The sequence below is a fragment of the Erithacus rubecula genome (genome assembly GCF_903797595.1).
Source record: "Erithacus rubecula genome assembly, chromosome: 3".
Lineage (NCBI taxonomy): Eukaryota > Metazoa > Chordata > Aves > Passeriformes > Muscicapidae > Erithacus > Erithacus rubecula.
The window spans coordinates 4838922-4859433 of NC_136689.1; the positions used below are offsets into that span (position 1 = coordinate 4838922).

General features: G+C 40.2%; 1 protein-coding gene across 1 annotated transcript in view; it reads left to right on the forward strand.

Annotated features, from left to right (window-relative positions):
- LOC306799988 (sodium channel protein type 5 subunit alpha-like) overlaps positions 1-20512 on the forward strand; it is a 210369-nt gene that overhangs the window by 25186 nt on the left and 164671 nt on the right. The window contains 3 exon segments of the mRNA XM_079301701.1: positions 15179-15497; positions 17163-17285; positions 17288-17292. Coding sequence (XP_079157827.1) covers positions 15231-15497; positions 17163-17285; positions 17288-17292 — 395 coding nt within the window. The 5' untranslated portion in view covers positions 15179-15230.

Consider the following 20512-nt stretch of genomic DNA (forward strand, 5'->3'; position numbering starts at 1 on the left):
GCTCATGTGTTTCCTGAAGATGGAAACTTTTGCTTTGTGGCAACCTCTGAGCAACCATCCAAGCTCAGATGGTGGATCAGAGCAGATTGTGTGGTGCTGCCCATCTGCCCATCGGATGCCCAGGCTTACTTTTTAATAAGAGCAAGGAGCTGGATGTAATGTCATGCAGTCATAATTCTTGGCAGTTGCTATAGTTCATATGTTTATTGGAAGCTGAAGCTTTGGAGCTTTTTTCAGATGTCTTTATGCTTCCTGCTTTAGTGCTTGGGTTTTTTTCCTCATCTGAGCTCTCAGGATCCCAAAGTCCTGTTTATAAGGCAAGGAACCAAGTGTCCAGTGGAGTGTTTCATGGGAGTGTGACTATACTGAGAAAAGGTGAATAAGTCCAGGAGCACCTGCCTGGGCAGTGCATGTTTGTAAACTTAGAGGGGTTTTAGATGTTTTGGGAAGGATAGGGAGATAACTTTTTTCTGTAAAAGAGCTGGGTATGGAATTTTGGGACTAATCTGAGAGATAATGGACTCTCCCTTAGACAGAAGGCAAGTTGTGTCAGACTGACCTGGGAGAAGGCAGCACTTTCTGCTGAAAAAGTCTGTCTAAAGTTAAATCATCTATCAGGCATTTGGGGGCTGCACTGAGGCTTGGAAGCACAGCTTGAAACAGAGATTGCAGGGCAGCTGGAGTCAGGGGAGAGTTTCTAGCTGGGTCATCCACAAAATTTCCTTGTGCCACATGCTGTCTTGGCCACATGGACCCTTTAGGAGATGGCTCCAGAAGTGCTGAAGGAATTATGTCCCTCTCCAGTGCTGCTGTCCACTGCCTGTGTCTTGGCACTGAGTGTTCAGCATCCCCTGAGTCAGGCTGGCATGTGCTCCCAGCCATGAAATGAGGGCAGTGCTCCTTGCTGTGCAGTGATGGGGGGGAGGAGATGCTCCTGGGGTTTTAGAGCCCTTGATGTGGGCTTTGGAAGCTGCAGGGAGGATGATTTCCAGGCTTTTCTGGGGCAGTCCTGAAATGCAAGACACAAAATTCACAGGTCTCCCTCATTTCTTCTTTTCCCAGTGCTTCTATCTCAGTTTAGGATGTAGGAGAGCAATAACAGAGGATGCTTGGAACTTGTTGTTGGATACTGCTGGGAACCAGAGGAAAAGCAGCCTTGAAGCCTTGAGGTTCTCAGTCTCCACAAAGACAAGAAGTTATAACAATGATTATACTCCTGCAGGGTGTGTGAGAGCCGTGTGAGTGCCTCATGATATTTTGCAGAAAGCATGTTTTCAAAGAGGTGTTGCCTTCTTGGACCAATGAGTCTTTTCTACTCTGTTTTTCACAAACTACCCTATATAAGTGCAGTGTTTCTTTAAATGAAGTTCTCTATTTGTTCTCCGTTACACAAGGAACTATGTTGCATTATCCTTTTTGCCACTCCTATAGCCTTGAAATGCAACAGGAACTCCCCCACTCTTACAACCTCAGCCTCCTGGATAAGCAGAGTAACGCTGGAGTTTCCCCCCAGGAAGGTGACACGGAATAAAATTTCTTCTAGGACAAAAATTCCTTCTTTTAATAAGAGCCCCATTTAAATAATCAAAGTCCCAGAGCCGAGATGCAACTGGCCCATGTGCCCAGGAGAGCATTTCAGAATACTTTTACCCAACAGTTGGTCTGAGATCAAACAGACTTGGCATTGTGCTGTTTCCTGGATAACACGCCGTCATTATTTATTCATCTGAATCAAAGTGCTTGATGTTTTCATGCCATCAGTTAGACAGAGCCATATCGTCTGCCTCCCCTTTTTTTTTATTAATTTGTTGTGTTTCAAGAAAGTTTTGAAGCTGTTGCAGTGGGAAATCCGTAGCTTAAGTGGCAGCTTGCTCATCTTTTATTTATTTTTGTAATAATCCCGTTGTTACTCATTGAAAGCTCCAAAAGATCCTTGTCCTCAATCAAAAGTTTTGTGTTTGGATGAGGGTGCAATGATGACTTCTAGAAGAAAAGCATGTTTTTCTGGCTTTGAATAGGTATTGTCACTCTTTTTGCTTTCTGATTTAAAGAGATATAATATGTTTGGTCAAAAGCAAGTAATTTTAAAATTAATTTTTATGTTTGGATTAAGATGGCTGTGTAAAATTCCCATTTTTAAAATTTATTTTAAAAAAACAGACACAGAAATGTCAAGCCAGTGGGAGAACCAGCAATGGGATGTGATTAGGGTGATTTCTGGCCTCTTTCCCGTCATTCTTGGAGAGAAAGTATTTTTTTCCTCCATGAAAAATGGTGATTTTCTCTGACAAATCTGTTCTCTTTTCAGTTTTGAGGCTTCTTTGTCACAGAAAGAAATTTGTAACTCAAAGTAGACGCTCTTTACTTAAATGCTTCTCTATTGGAAAAGCATTTTTCCATAGAAATAGAGTTTCAATAGGAAATTTGCAGTCAGCTGTTCCACATGACAGGCAATGCTGCTCCCCCTTCCCCTCCAAAGGGTGGTTTCATACAGAACCTGCACTTCTGCATATCCATACCAGTGCTGTGGTTTTATAAGCACATTCCCCTATTTTGAAATGTTTTCCTGTCTCCTGTTTTTGTGTAAAACAGCCTCACAAAGAGGAAGGATGATTAATTGGAAACTACAGAGGAAACTACAAAATCAATTGCACTCAAAGAACTGTCTAATGTAGAAACTAAACAAATAAAAAACCCCAGAGGTTTATATGGGTTTTTTCCCCCTCTCTTTATTCAGTCATCAGGCTCTTAACTGTTACTTGGAAGATTTTTCTGACACTAAATTATAATCTTTTATATTTCACCTTATTGGTGCTCAGCTTCACATTATCTGTGAACACAACAAACAATATTGCAAAAATAGCTGAAAACTGTCTGGATGGACTGCAGAGTTATTTGGACCATTTACACCAAAAGGAGTTCTGATCCCCAGACTCATTGTACTTCTTTATAAAATTAATCCATAAGATTTTCTGCTCATAAATAACTGTGAAATGACTGAACTTTAAAACATAAGACATCTTACGTGCTAAACCTCATGGAAGAATAATCTCTTGATAAATTTAGTTTTAAAGTAACGGAAGCATAGATGATTGCAATTCTATTTTTAGACATGCGTGGTAAAACTTTTCTATTTTGTTTGCAGCAAAGCCAGTTTAGGTCAGAACCTCTAAATGAAGATGTGGGTGTGAGAACAAGCAGGGTCAGGGTGGTGAACAGCCCTGGCCCTGGGTCTGGAGGCAGTTTTGTGAAGATTAATCCAGACTGTGTTTGCCAGAACAGAGATGAGAAAGTGCTGAGTGAGATTTGAGCTGGTTGGTGCTGATGGCATCACCAGAAACATCAGAAAGACTGGGAGAGCAGGGCTGTGCCTCTGCTGTGTGTCTGAGCACACTGTAACCATCAGACACTGGCACCCCTCTGTGTGCATTGGGTCAAACAGGTGCCTGTGCTATCCAGGCAACACCTAAATAACAGATAACGAGTAGCCCAGGCACTAGGATTTGCTCTGGGTATGTAAAGAGAAAGGAGTTAAGATAAATCAGCAGAACTCTATTTTTTAGACACAGTGAAGCATGTGAACTGGGATTTCCCATTACTTTGTTAATGTGAGTATTCAATTTAATTTCAGTTCATCTGGGAGAATCATAAATGGCAAGAATTGAGAGGATCAGTAATGCTTTTTATGGTCTGATCTTTCAGACTAGGTGTTCTTCTTGCTTGGGCCTCAGGGCTGGCTTGCAAGCTGTCCTGTGAGTCCTGTGATGGCATTTTACACAGCTCCCTTTGCCAGCAACATCCCTTTGGGGACAGAAAGGTGAGGCAGAAGTCAGACTCACTGACCTTAGAGGTCTTTTCCAGCCTAGATGATTCTGTGATTCTAAGTCATGCTGAAGCCCAAGGCTGCAGTGCAAAGCTCCAATGTGCTCTGCTGTGTTTCCCAGGACATCCTTCAACTTCTCCTCAGCTCAGTGACTTGGAGAAAAGGGAGAGGCACAATTTCCATAGAGGATAGTGTGGATTAACCTTGTCTGGCTGCCAGGTGCCCACCAAGCTGCTCTCTAACTCCATCCTCCTCAGACTGGATTAACCCACCATAGATGGCTAAGCAAACTAATATCCAAAAGATGCTTAATAGGACTGTGGAGGGTGTGAAATGTATCTTGGAGGCAGGAACAAGGAGAATCTGTGAAATGCCATCCAAATTTACTTTTTTTCTTTCCTCCACTTCATTTCTCTCTTTGTCTGACAGTAGAGATAGGCTGGAGAAAGCTGGGGTCTAAGACACTGCAGTTAGAAGTTTTGGGAATAATTTTGGAAGGAAAGTAGAGATAGGGAAGAATATTTTGGAGCCAGGCTAAACATTTGTGTGGGAAGAGAGGAACAGTGCCATCCCAGTTGTTCTGCTTTTAAAATCATTATGTGCTTTGCCATGATCTACAGGACAAGCCCAAGAGTGGAATAGGAGAGTGGCTGTGGGCCTGGACAGATGTGCACTTTCTGCTCTGTTTTGGATTGTTGTCATGATCCCTTAAGAGTCACAGGTGCCACTAACCTGCATTTCACCCTACCTTAAAAAAATATTACCTCAAAACCACTTCTGCCCATGTAACTGCACAATCCAGACCTCAAATTTAATTTAATTTAATTTATAGAAATTTAATTTATAGAAATTTAATTTAATTATTATTTTATTTAATCATTTAATTTATAGAAATAAAATGTAAGGTATTAAGTATTTTCTCAATTTGTGAGTCTGTGGTGAGTCTGAAAGTATCAGGGTAACCTGTATGACCCCGTTTCTGGGAACAACGTGGTTGTCATTGACTAATTAAATGTATCTCATTTGCTAAAATTGAAGATCTATATTATGTTCTAAAGTAATTGTGTGCACTGGAAATCTGTTGTAGAAGTGTTGGGGTTTGCCATGCCCTGGAATGGAACAACCTTAGTCCATTTACCATCATATGGTTGGAGGTGAATGGTCTCTATTTTTGAAAAGAGTCAAGGCAGAAGAAAAATGAACACACCTCACACACCTTGCATCATATTCCAGAATGGTGTGAATTTTTTGGGGGGGACATCTCTCAGTGCAGATGCCCCATCTCAGTCAGAGAAAGGCAAACATGACAATGTAGACACAGTTCACAGGTACCTACAGACATGTATCAGTACCAGAATTTTGGCATTACAATAAACAAATTGAATCATCAGAAGCTTTACTAGGGTCTAAAATATAGTTTATCTCTCTGAAGTAGACATTGAAAACAGAAGAGATGAGTCATGCCCTAGCAGTGCCTATTTCTCCCTGAATGTGTAACATCCTCCTCTTCTTTGGTTTGGCTAATCTATTCCAATCCATCAGAGAAGCTAAATTTTAGTTGATTCATTCTATTCTGAGAATATGAAGCTATTTCACTAGAGTTGCATGTCCAATACCTATATTATTTTAGTCCAAAATATCAAGAATACATCATTTGCCCTGTCTAAGCTTAGGAACTACACTTTAGGATGGACAAAGATGCAGGTGGATGTAGAGAGGAGCAGGCAGTACTCAAATAATTAGATTCCTACATGGCAGGATAAAAATTAACAGATCTGACCAAAATCTTCCATTGTCTTCTCAAATTTGTGTTTTTAGTTGAAATTGTCTTGAAAAAGCACAAAGAAAGTCTGAATGTTCAAGCAGTACATTTTGCATAATTTTAAGACCCTATTAGGATAGGTTTTTTTATAACTCATAGACATAATGTCGTCTGGGGAATCTTAACCCCAATATATATATATGTATATATATATATATATATATATATACACATATATATATATTGGGGTTAAGATATATATATATATATATATGTATATATATATATACATACACATCTAGGAATTGGATGATCTCTCAGTGGAGTTGCTGTTAATCACTGCTATTAGTAATCACACAATCATATCACAGAATGGCTTGATTTGGAAGGGACATTAAAGATGATTTTTTTCCAACCCCCCTGCCATGGGCAGGAACATCTCCCTCTATCCCAGGTTGCTCAAATTCCATCCAACACTTGCAGGGATGGGGCATCCACAGCTTCTCTGGGCACCCTATGTCAGGGCTTCCCCACCCTCACTAGGAAGAATTTCTTCCTAGTATCCAACCTAAACCTGCTCATTTTCAGTTTAAATGTGATCCCCCTTGTTCTACCTCTACATGTGCTTGTTCAAAGCTGCTCCCCAGCTCTCTTGGAGCCTCTTCAGGCACTGGGGAGTTCTGTCAGCTCTCCCTGGAACTTTTCTCTCTTCTCTTCTCTTCTCTTCTCTTCTCTTCTCTTCTCTTCTCTTCTCTTCTCTTCTCTTCTCTTCTCTTCTCTTCTCTTCTCTTCTCTTCTCTTCTCTTCTCTTCTCTTCTCTTCTCTTCTCTTCTCTTCTCTTCTCTTCTCTTCTCTTCTCTTCTCTTCTCTTCTCTTCTCTTCTCTTCTCTTCTCTTCTCTTCTCTTCTCTTCTCTTCTCTTCTCTTCTCTTCTCTTCTCTTCTCTTTCTCTTCTCTTCTCTTCTCTTCTCTTCTTCTCTTCTCTTCTCTTCTCTCCTCTCCCTCTCCCTCTCCCTCTCCTCTCCCTCTCCCTCTCCCTCTCCCTCTCCCTCTCCCTCTCCCTCTCCTCTCATTTTAGGTTTTTTTTTTTTGTTTGTTTGTTTGGTTTTTTTGTTTTGTTTTTTGTTTGTTTTTTTCTTTTTGTACAGGAAGTGCAAGCAAGTTCCCAAACTATGGAGTTAGTGCATTTTCCATTTAGAAAACACCGTGCATTGATACCATCCTTTCACAGGCCACTTGATGCATTATTTTCGGGTTTGCTCATTGACTGTTTGGTCCCATAAGCTAAATTAAGCAAGGAGCCACAGCAGGGTTTGCAATACTGGGCCTCTGTTGTATCCTTGCAGTGCACTGTGCCTCAGGCCCAGCTGAGAATTACCAACCACTCGAGCATGCACCCGTGACACATAAATGCATGTTTGGATGTAGCCTGTTAGGAAGTGCCATGTCCCCAGCAGTTTTGTTTGGATGATTATATTATTGCTAATTAACAGAAAATGTCATGGCTTTTGGAGTAGAATTGTTTGTGCAATGAGTTATTTGCTCTGCAAAAGCCTCCCATGTAAAAAGATGAGGGAATTATGCAGGGGAGAATGGCAGGGATGCTTGGGATTGCCATGGGGTTCTCAGAAGTGTGAGTCTCATTGACATCAGTGGGACATAGCCAGAACCACTCCTGGTAATGTGACTCACTCATATACCTCTAAAATCATCCACGTTCACCACTCTTTAAATGCTCCTCACCATTTGCTCAGATGCACTTTGTGTTTTAGTTAGTGTCAGGAGAAATAAAGTTTAATTCAGCTAACCTACCAGCAAAATGTACTATCTGGAAGGCAGCAATCTTGGTGATAACATTAAAAGGCTACTAGATATTATTTAAAAAACAATAAAAAATCCCTGGCTGCTCTGCCTCCATGTTTCTGTCAGACTCATTTACATAATGGTTTAGAGCATTATGTAATTCAAATCAAATCACTGCCAGTCAGCACCAGCATCCATTGCATCTTTTCCATGGAGCTACGCCGAGTGGCTGAAGTAAACTTGTTTGAAAGGAATGGCAGAAATCAAATAACTCAGTCTTTGTGACGCCAGGGGTCTGACCCACTGCCTATTGCAGTCACACAAAATATCTCCTTTGACTGACATGAGCTGAGGATTGCACCCCCAGAACCCATGTAAGCTCTTAACTGTGATTCCTAAACTTGGCAAACAAACCCAGGCGGTTTTCAGTCGCAAACAGGCAGAATATCCCTCCTCTCTGGACAGCAATAATCTCTCTCTGGGAGGGGGGAAGGGGGTCAAAATCTCTTCCATCAGAGTAGAAGAGCCACCAGCTTTATCCAAATAGTATTGTCAAATTTATAGTGCACTGAATAATGAATCAGATCTTCAATATATTCCAGCAAGCATCAACTCCCTGATAGATTCCCTGTTATCCTTCCTGAGTCTCTATCACCATTACCAGGAAAGATAATTTTGCCAGTGCACTTCTATATCTGTGCCTTTTAATTTTTTTCTCTTTTGCATTATATTGCCAAAGCAGTGAAAATATTTGCCAGTAGCTAGGGCTCCATTAACATGAAACATTATCCAAAACCCACTGCATCCTTGTTCAGGGTCACCCAGCATCATAGACAGAGATGCTTTGCATGGAACAAAGAGGAGAATAAAGTAGTAGTGACAAAGTCTCACAGAACTGGTGTGAATGTCACTTGAGAGTTATTGCTGTGGGCAAGGACAGGTTTCTGGAAAGGTTATGTTTGCCTGGAATACAGTAGGTGGGAGGATGAGAGAATTATCTTGGCTAAGGCATAGGAAAAGGTTAGAGGTAGAGAAGGGTGGGGACCTGGGTATGCTGGTGTATGGAAAGGGTGGAATTTAGTGCAGGAAGTGGCTGTGGAGCAAAGTGCTGCTGCAGTCTGGCAGGACCTGCTGCTTCACCTCATATCAGCCAGGGGCAGGAGAGGGACCTGCCACTTCCCACAGCTTAACTTTTTATGGTTTGGGTCTGTCTCCCCCAGTCTTTCACATCCGATTTGTTCTTGACCCTTCACCTCAGCCTCTTTTTGCTGCTGTCACTAAAAAGAAGGAAAACCTAAATCGGTCTATTGACTATTAAAAATGAAGTTTAGTTGTTATGTCATATTTGCCTCTTAATTCAGTGCTACCATTGTGAAAGAGGCCCTGGCTTTGCTTACAGAGTTTCATCCATCTCTCTTAATGTAAACATGTCAGTTCTGATGATTGGCTTTTATGAGTCTGTTTGTTTTCTGCTGATGAAATGTGTCTCCATAACTTAGATGGGAGGGGATCAGGAAAGCCTTACCTATAACTATGGTAATACATCAGACAGCTTTCCAGACAAGGCTCCTTCTTCCCTAGAAGCATGCAGCCAAGATTTTGCTGTCTAGCCTAAAGCTGCCTTTTTTTTCTGTGGCATAACCATCCCATCATGGCACCAGAATATATTTTTTTACAGCATCCTTTATCCGTCTTTACGTCTTTACAAAACACTCTGTGAATAAAATGCACCAGATTTGATATATTTTATTCATATGAGCATTCAAAGCACCTAGTGGTGTCAGCACTGTGTATTATGCTTGGCACAACATGGAGTTTTCCTGTAGATTTCTTATTTCTTGTTCAAAAGCTAGTGACTGCGTCCTGAGCTGAAAACATCCTTCTTTCTTGCTAGCTCTTTCCAAACTCTGTTGGTTCAGAGTAGCAAAGGAGAAATTTTTCCCTGGATCTGAAAGATGTGTAGTTTACAGCAAAATAACTCAGGCCAATTTCTTGTTAATTAAAATAGACATAAAAACCTGTTGAGTGCAAAAAAATAAATTCTCAGCAAAATATAGAGATCTGCATTGGTAACTGTGATGTGCTGTTTCCCTCTTGCTTATTTATGTCATTTGTTTGCAGAGTAATTTGAAACAAAAACACCTGCAAAGAAAGCAGAATATTTTTAGCTTACTAAAAATATATGTTTTATCATAAGAGAAGACTTAGTGCCAGCATTTAATTCTTGGCATAACATTTGTCATCCCCAAATACCCTTTTAATATTGGGATGAAATATTCTGGATTCATTTCCTTTTAGCACATGTTGGCTTTCTGAAGACTTTATTTTTTCAGTAAGTCATTGGCAGTGTGAGAGTGCCATGATTCTGATGAGTGAGGAGCCAGCAAACCCCATTAAACTGGATTTAAAAGATACTGAGTAGGCAGAGCTGACAAAGGGCCTGCGGGTCTGAAGTTTTGTTTTGGATGTTTTGTGCTGTTGTGGTTTGCTTTTCCCCAACAATTTGAATGCAAGGAGTTCTCTTACATATTTATTTCTGCCTCTAGTCAGCATCCATGGTGAAAAATAGGGTTTGTTTTGGGAAATGTGGTATGCAATGTCATATCAACCTGGTGGTTTTCCTTGTGACATGGGCAGCAAGAGGAACTCTGGCTCACAGCTCCTCCTGTGTCAGCTTGGACAGGTTTCAACACTGTGCTTTCCCTTGGAGAACTCCAAGAGACAGACATTTCAGCCATTTCCATTAGATTTTTGTGGAATACAGAAGTTTTTCCCCTGCAGACCAGCCATGGGAGCCTGCCTGGTCCCTACCAGGCACTGGATTCTCCAGCAGCCCTTTTTGCACCTTCACCTTGGAGCTCACCCAACAAGACGTTTCTGGATGAACAACCATCTGCAGATTGCCTTAACAGGGTGCAAAAAGCTCAGGGCTTTCCAGCTCCCTGCAAGCTTGGTTACCTTCTAGGCCATTAGTTTAATACCTCAATTAACACTATCTGGTGTTCATGTTCTGGTGTGAAGGTGCTCTTTCTAAAGGAAACATTTCTAGCCAAATATTCCAGGTCCTAAGAGATCAGTTCCCCAGGTGTGACTTCCCTGAGCAGAGCTGTGCTGATTTATGGCAGCTGGAGATGGGGCTAATTATGTATGTTAAGAACATGTGCTACAAAAACAACCATTGTTTGTGGTCTTGAAAAAAACTATGCCTGTTGGAGAAAAAAAGGAACAAACCAAACATCAGCTTAAGCAGAAATGAATGAGGCATGTAAAAGTTGGAGGAGTGTCTTGATGTGAGCACTCAGGCCCTCGAAGTGTGTGCTAACAGCAACTGAAATTTTTCAGTTAAAAGAGAATTTCCCATGACACCTCCTCACTGTGCAATGTGAACTGTGGTATAAGTAGATTAAGTTCTCAAAATGTTGTTTGTTTGTTTGTTTGTTTGTTTTTTGTTGTCAGTAAAATGATGAAGTGTGTCTCAGTCTCCTAGACTCCTTTAGCTTCTTGATCTTTTTACAAAGTCTTTATTTGATCTGTATTGAAAACAGTTCTCCATGAAGCCATTACTTCATGTCTGGAATAAAACTTCCATGTAATCACATATCAACTTATAGTATTTTTAAATCTGACTAGGTGTTTGTGTTTAAATGTAAATTTACGCATCTGAATTTATTAATCTGGACCAGTGACGTTAAATTAGATGTGTCATTGCTCTGTTGTTTTTTTCCTTAGCCTATTATTCTCAAGTTTTGCTGTGCTCTGCAGGTCAAAGGAAAATGCCAGAGAGATTATATGGAAAAGGAGGGTGTGTGTGGGGGAAGATGACTGTGCTCCATGTATTCTCAAACACTGAAAAGGAACCTGTCCACATGACTGTCCTTGTTACCACAGCAGTTGGGAATGCAAAGCCTTTATTTAATCACAAACATTTCTTAAACAAAAGGGGAATTTAGGGCTCTAGGATTAGTATTTTGTAAGAGTTTGGACTAGCAGAACTGCAGTGCAAACATCCTTCTCTCCAGCTCATAGTCTGCAGTAGCTTCTTGAGTGGCATCATAGAAATCAGCAAATGAGGACAGTCCTACTCAAGATGAGCATGTCTGAGGCCTTTAGCCTGTAAAAGACACAACCCTGATCTTCCAGTTTGGTTATTATTCCTTTATTACCATTGCCAAGTACCTGAAATATAAGCTCATGAGTCCTTGAAGCAATAGAGGGACTTGCAGTACATGCAGTTGATGTTCTGAGAACCTAAAAGATATTTTGAACTGGAGTGGCTGAAGCCCATGACAGTAAAGTTAAAGCTGCAATGGAAAACAGCATTTATCTTTCTGAATAAATACAGGTGATAGCAGTACCTAATTTGTTTGTACTGCTCTCACTTCTTGCCACACTGAAGAAAGAATTCATCTTGGGGCTTTATTTTCATATGCATGTTTTGTTTACATAACCAGTACGTTTTATCAGCAAGAACCAATGCTAACTGACCAAGCAAGAGGGAAATTTTCATTCTGTGCATGGTGATATCACAGAAACAATGTGTTTGAAGCCTTGTACTTCAAAAATATGCCTGTGAGGAATGGAAAAATCCAGGTTTATATTGTAAACACGTGAGTCACAACAGCTATTATCTCTTAAAAAATGGCATTCCAACTCTTTGATTCAGTCATTGATGATTTCCCTTTTAACTTGTGGTGCTTTCTTACCCTTTTAAGAAACATCTGGGCTAACCCTGGCTATTTATAGAAATGTTTGCAATTCACAGATTAAAAGAAATTAGACATAGAAAGGAGCCATGAAATTATCTTGTCCATTTCCTGAAAACATATGAAATTGAAAAAGAATTGTGCTAAATATATATGTATATATTAAAATAAGGAACTTTAGCTTACATACAATATAAAGACAAAGCATGTCACGATTTTTTAATTGTAAGACTGCTGAAACATATTTCTTTTTTAGAAAAGAGAAATTAAATAGATGACTAGCAAAAGCTCTAATGAAGTTTGTGTATGATTTATAGTTCTTTCTAGGCAGCTACCTTTCTGGAATTTGTAGATAAAATTGAAAAGATCTGGTTTTGAGCAGTCTGAATTTGATTCAATTTTCTAATGAGTGAGAGTTTTAAGCAAATATAATTCCCTTTAGAAAAAATAATTAAAACTTCTGATGTTGATTAGGTTTTTTGGGCTATTTTATCTCCTTCACCATCCCCTACCCTTCTTTTGTTTCTCTCTTTTTTTTTTTTTTTTTAATAAAAAGTAGTTCTGTTGTCAGAAAGGCTTCTCTTTAAGGAATTCTGAGACCAGAAGGACAAAGCACAGAACAGCAGATGAGGGGGTTTCTCTAGACTGGGAAGAGTATTATTAATATTTTGTTATATCTTGCATGCACCCAATTTTTGCAGCTGAGGGATTTTCTCAGTCAGAGGCAGAACCTTTGTCTTTAAAGCCATTTGTGGACCTTCTGCTCTTGGTTTTGTCTTGTGGCTTTGGAAGTCCTTGTGATTTGCAGTCTACAAGTTTTACTGGATGACTTTGTGCCACGTGGAAAGTGGTTTCAGTGGATGTTTCAAACCTGCTGCTCTGTGGTTTTATTTGAAGTTTCTCCATTCTCATATTATTAGAAAAAAGCAAAATCTTTCCCAATTCACTGCCTTGACAGAGTTCATGATCATCTGGAGCTAAAAACCCACAACGTTCTCCTCTCCAGTTTAGAGACTTTGTCTGTGCTCTTCCTGCAGTCCTGATCAGCCACTGGCTTTTGTCATCCCCATCAGCACTGAGACAGGTTTCATTCTGGAGAAATAAAAATGGAAAGGACAAAACAAATCTCAGAGAATTCTCTGGCCACCCATACTGATGTCACTTATAGAAAGTGAAATTCTATTTGCTTGCACTGCTGCTGAGTCACAAAGCATAAGAAACTATATTTGTGGGAAAGCTTCTAATTTCCTGTTTTTCAGGAGGGAGGGGATAAAACAAATGACATGGAGGGCAGAGGGGAAAGGAAAAAGGAGAATAAATCTAACAAAATAAGAATGTCACAATAGCCCGAACTCAAGGAAGGATAATTCATTTTAGCCCTGCTTGTTCAAACTAGCAGTAATTCAGAGCATAATGTACAAGCTTCAGTAATTCATTCCCGTGTGATAGACTGTGATCAATGACAATTTAATGAATTCATTTTAAAATGAAGTCAGAATAGGAGAGACAGTAGTTATTTGAAAGCGTCCTTTACTCAGAGAAATTGAGTCAATAAATATGCTATTTGTCATGCAGAGTCCAGCTAGAGTCTTGTTTGCTAACAAAAATGCTGTCATCACAGAGACTAATAGACACAAACTATCTGGAACTATCCATTGTAAATAGACAAATACCACCTGAAAGCAGAAAACAATGGCTGTGGCTGAACAAAGAATGGGATCCTGCACACGTTGCTGAATGAAAGAGGGTAGCCCACCTCAAAATCTACTATTTTGTGTATTCTGGTTGAGTATGAATGGCCTGGTGGTGACAAAAATACAAGGTCTGTGTTTCTTCTGTAAAATGAGTTTTAATTGTTGTGGAGCGACGGCCTCTTTCGCTGGAAAAACAAGCCACTAAAGTCACTTTAAATTGCAAAATACTGCTTCAGTGAACTTGGATGGATTTGTGCAGGATACTAGAACAAGGATAAGCTTCATCCTTTTTCAAACAGTAGTTTTACATTAATTTTCACAGCTATCCATGTTGGTTAGTGCAGATACAAGAAGGCTTTTTGTTCGGCTCTGCTTTTCACGCTTGGTTTTATTCATGTAAGTTGAAGAGATGTGGCAATTCTTGCTTGTTTTCATTCAGGCAGAGACTGGAAGTGTTAACATTGAAGTACCATCAGGACAAGATGATCAAACTTCACAGGTTTGGGTTAGAATCATAGGATAAAAGAATATCTTGAGCTGGAAAGCACAAGGATCATCGAGTCCAACTCCTGGATGTTCAAATTGGTCTTGGATGAAAGGAGCCTGGTTTTCAGATATATCAAACTGGCAGCATTGGCTGTTCAACATCTTGGAAGCTTGATGTGCTCTCATGAAGGTCCCAGAGCTTTTCCAGGCGCATTTGGGCTTCTATCCTCCTTCAGATTTCGGGGTGTGGAGGAAAAGAAAATGCTCAAAAATCCTGAGAGATATCTTGAAGATGGCATTTCCGATCCCAAAGGAAAATTAAAATTATGTTACAGAAGCCTAAGACAGAGATTATGAAGAACTTTTATGGAATTTAAAAATCTAAACTTGACCCTTCACTCTTTAAATTTGGAATAGAACAGCTGGGGCATTTTTAGATTTTGCATCACATGGCCAGACTTTGGCTGATTTAAATCTGCCTTGCAGTCATCTTAGGAACATTGTTCATCCACTCCCAGGGCTGCATTTTCAAAAATGAGTTAGGAATCAAAATCTCTGTGACTTTCAATGAAACTTAAGCTTGTGTGAATCTAAATTACTTCTTAGTTTGGGTTTAGGATCCCAAATTACTAAACTGAAGAATATTCCACAGTCTATCTGCAAAGTCTGTTTAGATTTGATCATGTGTGATCCCTCATTGAAATTGCAATTTCAGTCATTTTTGTTTTCCTTGATGTTCTATTAACCACATAAAACAGATGAACAGTTTCCTGATAATTACTTGGGGGTTGCGTTCGGGTATTTTTTTAATTCCGATGGCTTTGCTCTTCTTTTTTTTCTCATGCCGTTAACTTTAGATAACTTTTTAAATTTTTTTAATTTTTTTTTTTTTTTTTTTTAAATTTCAGCTGTTTCCACTACTAGGAGTAAAGACCAGTAAAGACAAAGCAGGATGAAAAGATGGCTGACTTCTTGTTACCACCGGGTACTAACAGCTTCCACCGGTTCACGCCCGAGTCCTTGGCTGCGATCGAGAAGCGAATTGCAGAGAAGCTCGCAAGGAATGCCAAGCAGGAATACAGAGAGCAGCAGGGCGAGGAGGAGAAACCTCAGCCTCAGTTTGACTTGCAAGCTTGCAAGAAGCTGCCTGATATCTATGGGACTGTTTCTCCAGAGCTCATTGGGGAGCCCTTGGAGGACATCGACCCTTTCTACAATGATCGTAAGGTGAGCGCCCACCCTCTGTCCTGCTCCTCTGGCTTGAGTGCTCTGCTTGTTATCTTTCTACAGCCAGTAAAAATACTGCTTTCCCAGATTAAGGATCAGAATGTTGGCATGAGCAGGTCTCCCAGAAAACATCTAAGCAGGAGGGCAAAGAGGGATAAAAAGCACAATTTAAACTGGTGTGTTTTCAGATAACCCTGAGTATGAATATACAATATCTGAAAGGAGCAGAGCAGTAACTGAGTTAATTTAAGCCAGAGGTTTTTATCTGCCCTATCTTGCCTTCTGCCTGAGCTGTGACTTCACAGGTCTGTTGTTTATCACTTAAGCCCCTTAATGTTAAGGGCTTCTGGGTGACTTGAGCCTTGTGTGAGCACTCTGCACAAGAGCAGGAGGCACCTTCACAACCGTTCCTGGAGAGCAGCGGTTCTGTCCCTGCTGAGGAAGAGCAAAACTCCGTTTATGATGCCCAAAACAGAGCTGAAGGGAGGTGTGAGTAGCATGTGCAGTGCTGGCACTTTGCAGAATGGTGAACTTTGTCCCAAAGTGAGCATCACCTGATGGGGGATCACGTGCAGCCTGGACCAAAGCCACAGCAGTGCAAACAGCTTCTGTCAAAAGGCTGTTGACAGCAGAGCTGGGCTGGTTGCTTACTACAGTTCATTCTCCTTTCCAAGCATTTCACAAAACAGAGGACAAAATAAAGCTTGGAAGCTCTGTGTATATTTAGGCAGCTTCCAGTTTTTTCAGGTGCTGCTGTTCCTGATTTTGGGCTATGCTATTTACTGTAAACAATGAATTAATATGACCATAATGGTACTTCTATTAAAACAGTGTAGAGGTAGGTGCTAGAGCTACAGAATAAAAGTTAAATGGATAAAGACAAATAGATTACTTACCTGGAAGGGCCAGAATTAATTTACCTTTTAATTTGCCTGCTATCCCCAGGCATAAGCAACAGGATATAGATTTGCAATTTTAGTGCCATGAAGTTTTTAGAGTCAAGGTGCATGAATTGCTTAGATTTTATATATTGGGTATTTCAATTCTGTCTCTGAGCAAATATTAGTTCCTCCATGCATGGTGGGGCATCTTCAGAGCTCTGCAAATTGGGTCAGCATCCAATTCACTTTGTTTTGGGTTTAAGATAACTCGGAGAATTATTTTTCTCAGGCCATATTAATCTGAGCACAATGAGAATGCCAAGCTCAGATCCTGGCATGGAACTGTGCCTCTTACAACTTTTTACTTGGTGAGTCAAAATTGAGAGCAATAAAGTGTTCAAAGTGGAGAACAGCTACAGAATGATATCCCCAGCACCTGGGAAGAAGAGCATCACATAATTCCTTCCACCACATTTTAGTCCCCAGGTAATTTTTATTTTTAAAGGTGATTCTGCTCTCTTCCCAGCCCCATTGTGGAGATGATGGCACAGGACCCACTAAGGGTTGAAGAAAGAAAAATTGCTTGGGATTTTACAACAGGACAATCAGTTCTGTAGGGAAGGCCTTGGACAGAACTTTTCACCAAGTGAGAAGGATTTTAGGGGTCCTGGAAGGGGGAGGGGAAGTAAGGGATGCTGGCAGGAATTTCCCAGTGGGATGTGGGCTGGAAAACTGAGCATAAATGCAAATACTGAATGTTCTCATTTTCTATTTTGTTTTCCAGACATTTATAGTACTGAACAAAGGGAAGACAATCTTTCGATTTAGTGCCACTCCTGCCTTGTATATACTTAGTCCTTTCCATCCAATCAGAAGAGCAGCAATTAAAATTTTGGTACATTCATATCCTTTCTGTTGATTTTCCTCCTCATGTATTTTATATGGGTTTTAAACACAGATGGATGGAAGTCAGAAACCATTTTATTTCATTAAGCTGTTTTAAATCTTTTGGCTGAATTTGCCTGCACAAGCAGAAATGCACTTGGATTTTCAGTTTGTTTCATTTATATTGTTATGTGAGCTATAAAAAATGACTGTATCATACTGCTGGCAGCAGATAATATGAATTGCACTGGAGAATCTGGTGGGTTTACTCAGGATTAAAAGATGGGAAGGGTCTGATCATCTTTACTGAAGGGACAGTGGGTGTAGTACCTCAGAAAGGAAGGGAACACCAGGGGAAATCTGCACTGATGGAGAGAAATCCCTCCCAGAGCTAAAACTCAATGACACTGTCTGCAGACATGATTTAATTTTGAACTGCTTCGGATCTAAACTTTTTTTTCTTCTGAAACGGAATATTTTTTAAAAAATTGTTTTGTTGATTCATTTCTAGTTTGTTTATTTGAATATGTTACCCAACAAGGAAAAAAGGCACAGGCTGTCCTGTTGTACCTTCCAGTGGAAGGGCAATGCCTGATTTCCTGTAGCTCTGGTTCTGAAGTCATGCAAGACACACTGCAGTGTTTGGTTTTGGCTTGTTTTTTCACATAATCCCAGAAACATTATATTCTGACATAGTCACGTCTCTCTGGAAGGCCAAACTGACCCAAATGTTCAGCTTTGTGTGAACATTACTAAAAACACCTTTTTTCATGACTTGGCTGCTTTCTCTGGGGTGCACATGGGAGACCAGGCAGTGATAATTCAGAGACTTCACATGCTGCTTTGATCATTCCTGATGTTTTAGTGATGGAAATCCCTCCTCTGCAATGCTCATGTCCACCACAGACAATTAATAAATACTTAGTAGGTAGCATCTTAGATACATTGATTAATTATCAAATTTCAGAGGAAACAAATAGGGAAATAAAGCAGATTCCCACTCCATACAGTGAGGAGAAAAAAAAAAAGGTGATACTATAGAAATTCTTTCAAATGGAAAAACAGGTGAAGCTTCTGATTGGAATAATTCTATGTAAAAATGAATATTTGTTATCAGCCAAGATGTTATTATGGATACTAAGAATACACCATTGAATTCTGCAGAAAGATTAGCTGGTGGATCAGATTAAGTGGGCACACAATGCAGCACATGCTGCTGCATACCTAGAGCCCAAGCAAGTTTTTTAGGCACAATTACCTCAGCACAGCCTTGATGAAGTTAATCAAGGTCAATGCATTTGCCCAGGTAAGGATAAGAGAAGAGTCTAAAAACTGAGCTTCTTAGAAAGAAATTGAGAATATTGCCTCCAGTTTTGGAGGCTGGTTCTGTTTTCTCCTCATTTTTTTCTACTTTGGCTGGTGAAGCCAAGACATCACAGGAATGTGTGGCACAGGAGCTACATGCCCTTGGTAGCCGCAGAGCAGAAGATAAATAATCAAGAAATCCTTATCAAATTACTTCCAAGGATAATGACCACAGAGGAGAGCATTTTAAATATCTGCCAGGAAACAAATATGGTCAGATAAGGAGTGTAAAATTTTGGGAGTGGCAGGTCTTAACACAAACATAAGTTTAGCTCCAGGAAGACAGAAATTATCACCTTGTGTTGATAATGCTGAGAGATCCAGCAGCTCAATCTTTGGCAGGAGACAACAACTCCAGCCCCAGCGAGACAGCGAAGATCCTGCATTAGGCACTGATTTGTTTTCTGTCAATAAAGACCTTTTGTATCAACCTGAAATACAAAGGCCAAGTGGCTGAGCAGGCAGTCGATATCCCAGGCAGAAAAGAGCCCCAACCAGCAAGTACTGAAGCAGATAATATCACAGGCATGGACCTGGGAACCACATCCATCGTCTTGCGTGACTGTAATCAAGCAATCTGTATTTTCCCCAGGGCAAAAGCCTAAAAGGAGCATTAGCAAATGGTGCCCTGTCACGTAAATATCTGAAGCAGCTTCTTTAGTGGATGCCATATTTCACTTTCCAGCCATTGAGTGCATCATGAAGGCCAACAGTGGAACAGAATTGAAAGGACAGAGTGAAACTGTCCTATAAAGAAGCTGTGGGGGTCACATTTCTTGGTTTAGCAGCTGTTTGTGGAGTTCTTCCTCTGAGATATCTGGCAGGATTGATGCTGTGTTCACTGCTCATCCAGCCAAGCCTGAGAAGTCTTGTCTTTCAAAAGAAACACCCTTTCAAAGGGAAAAACTCCCACAGCCTCCTAGTAATGTTTATTGCAACTAATAATGCATTTTTTGAACCACTTGTAGGTACTTCTCCTCTTATTCAGGGTCTGAGAGGCCTCATGAAGGGTCCAGAGTCCACATGGCTGCCAGAAGCTCCATTCCTGTCCCACAGGACATGGGGAGTGCAGGATTGTATCCCCAATGGGATGAACACTTTCTGTCTTCTGCATGATTATTAACTGTCATTAGCAACTTTATTAACTATCTCCACCTATTACTTAGATTAAATCACTGGTAACATTTCCTTAATGCCTTATGTTTAAAAGACTCCTCTTAGTTCTTCTTGCTTGCATCCAAGGACCATCCTGTGGTGCCCTTAGTTTCTCCAAGCAGTTTGCTAGCCTGTATAAAATCTGTAGCAATTGTAATTTCTGGTTTTTCTAGGTTTTATAGCTAGTTTTTCTCATTTTACCACTGATCCAGGCTGGAGGCTTGGCAAAAACTACCTTCCTTGGTGCTAAAATTACGGATTCTAGTGCATCAGAAAAAGAAAAATAATCTTCTTACAGAATTTCCAATTTTTGTTCGTATTTTCTGCTCGCAGCTTTCCTCCCATCTTATTTTGCACACTTTCCATAAGGCAAAATGAGACCTTGTGAAGCACCAATTATACATTCTATTCATTGTGACTAACCTTTGCTTGCACGTATTATATGTAATTTGGCAATGATCACCTAAAGAGCCTCTAGTATTCAGTCTGCTAATTAACAATTATCCATCATAATGAAGTCTAGAATATAAGTATGCTGCGTTTGACTCGTTATCTTTGCGCTAGGAGATAAAATTGATAACTTTTAGAATCGGTTTGTGCAAAGGCTATTCTGTTACCTCAAATTGGAAATAATAGGTTTAATTTATTGCAGAAAGGATCCTGATGAGTAGCTTAGTATATTTAGTTTGTAGGCTTTGGAAAATTTGATTTAGCAGCAGTTCTAAGAGA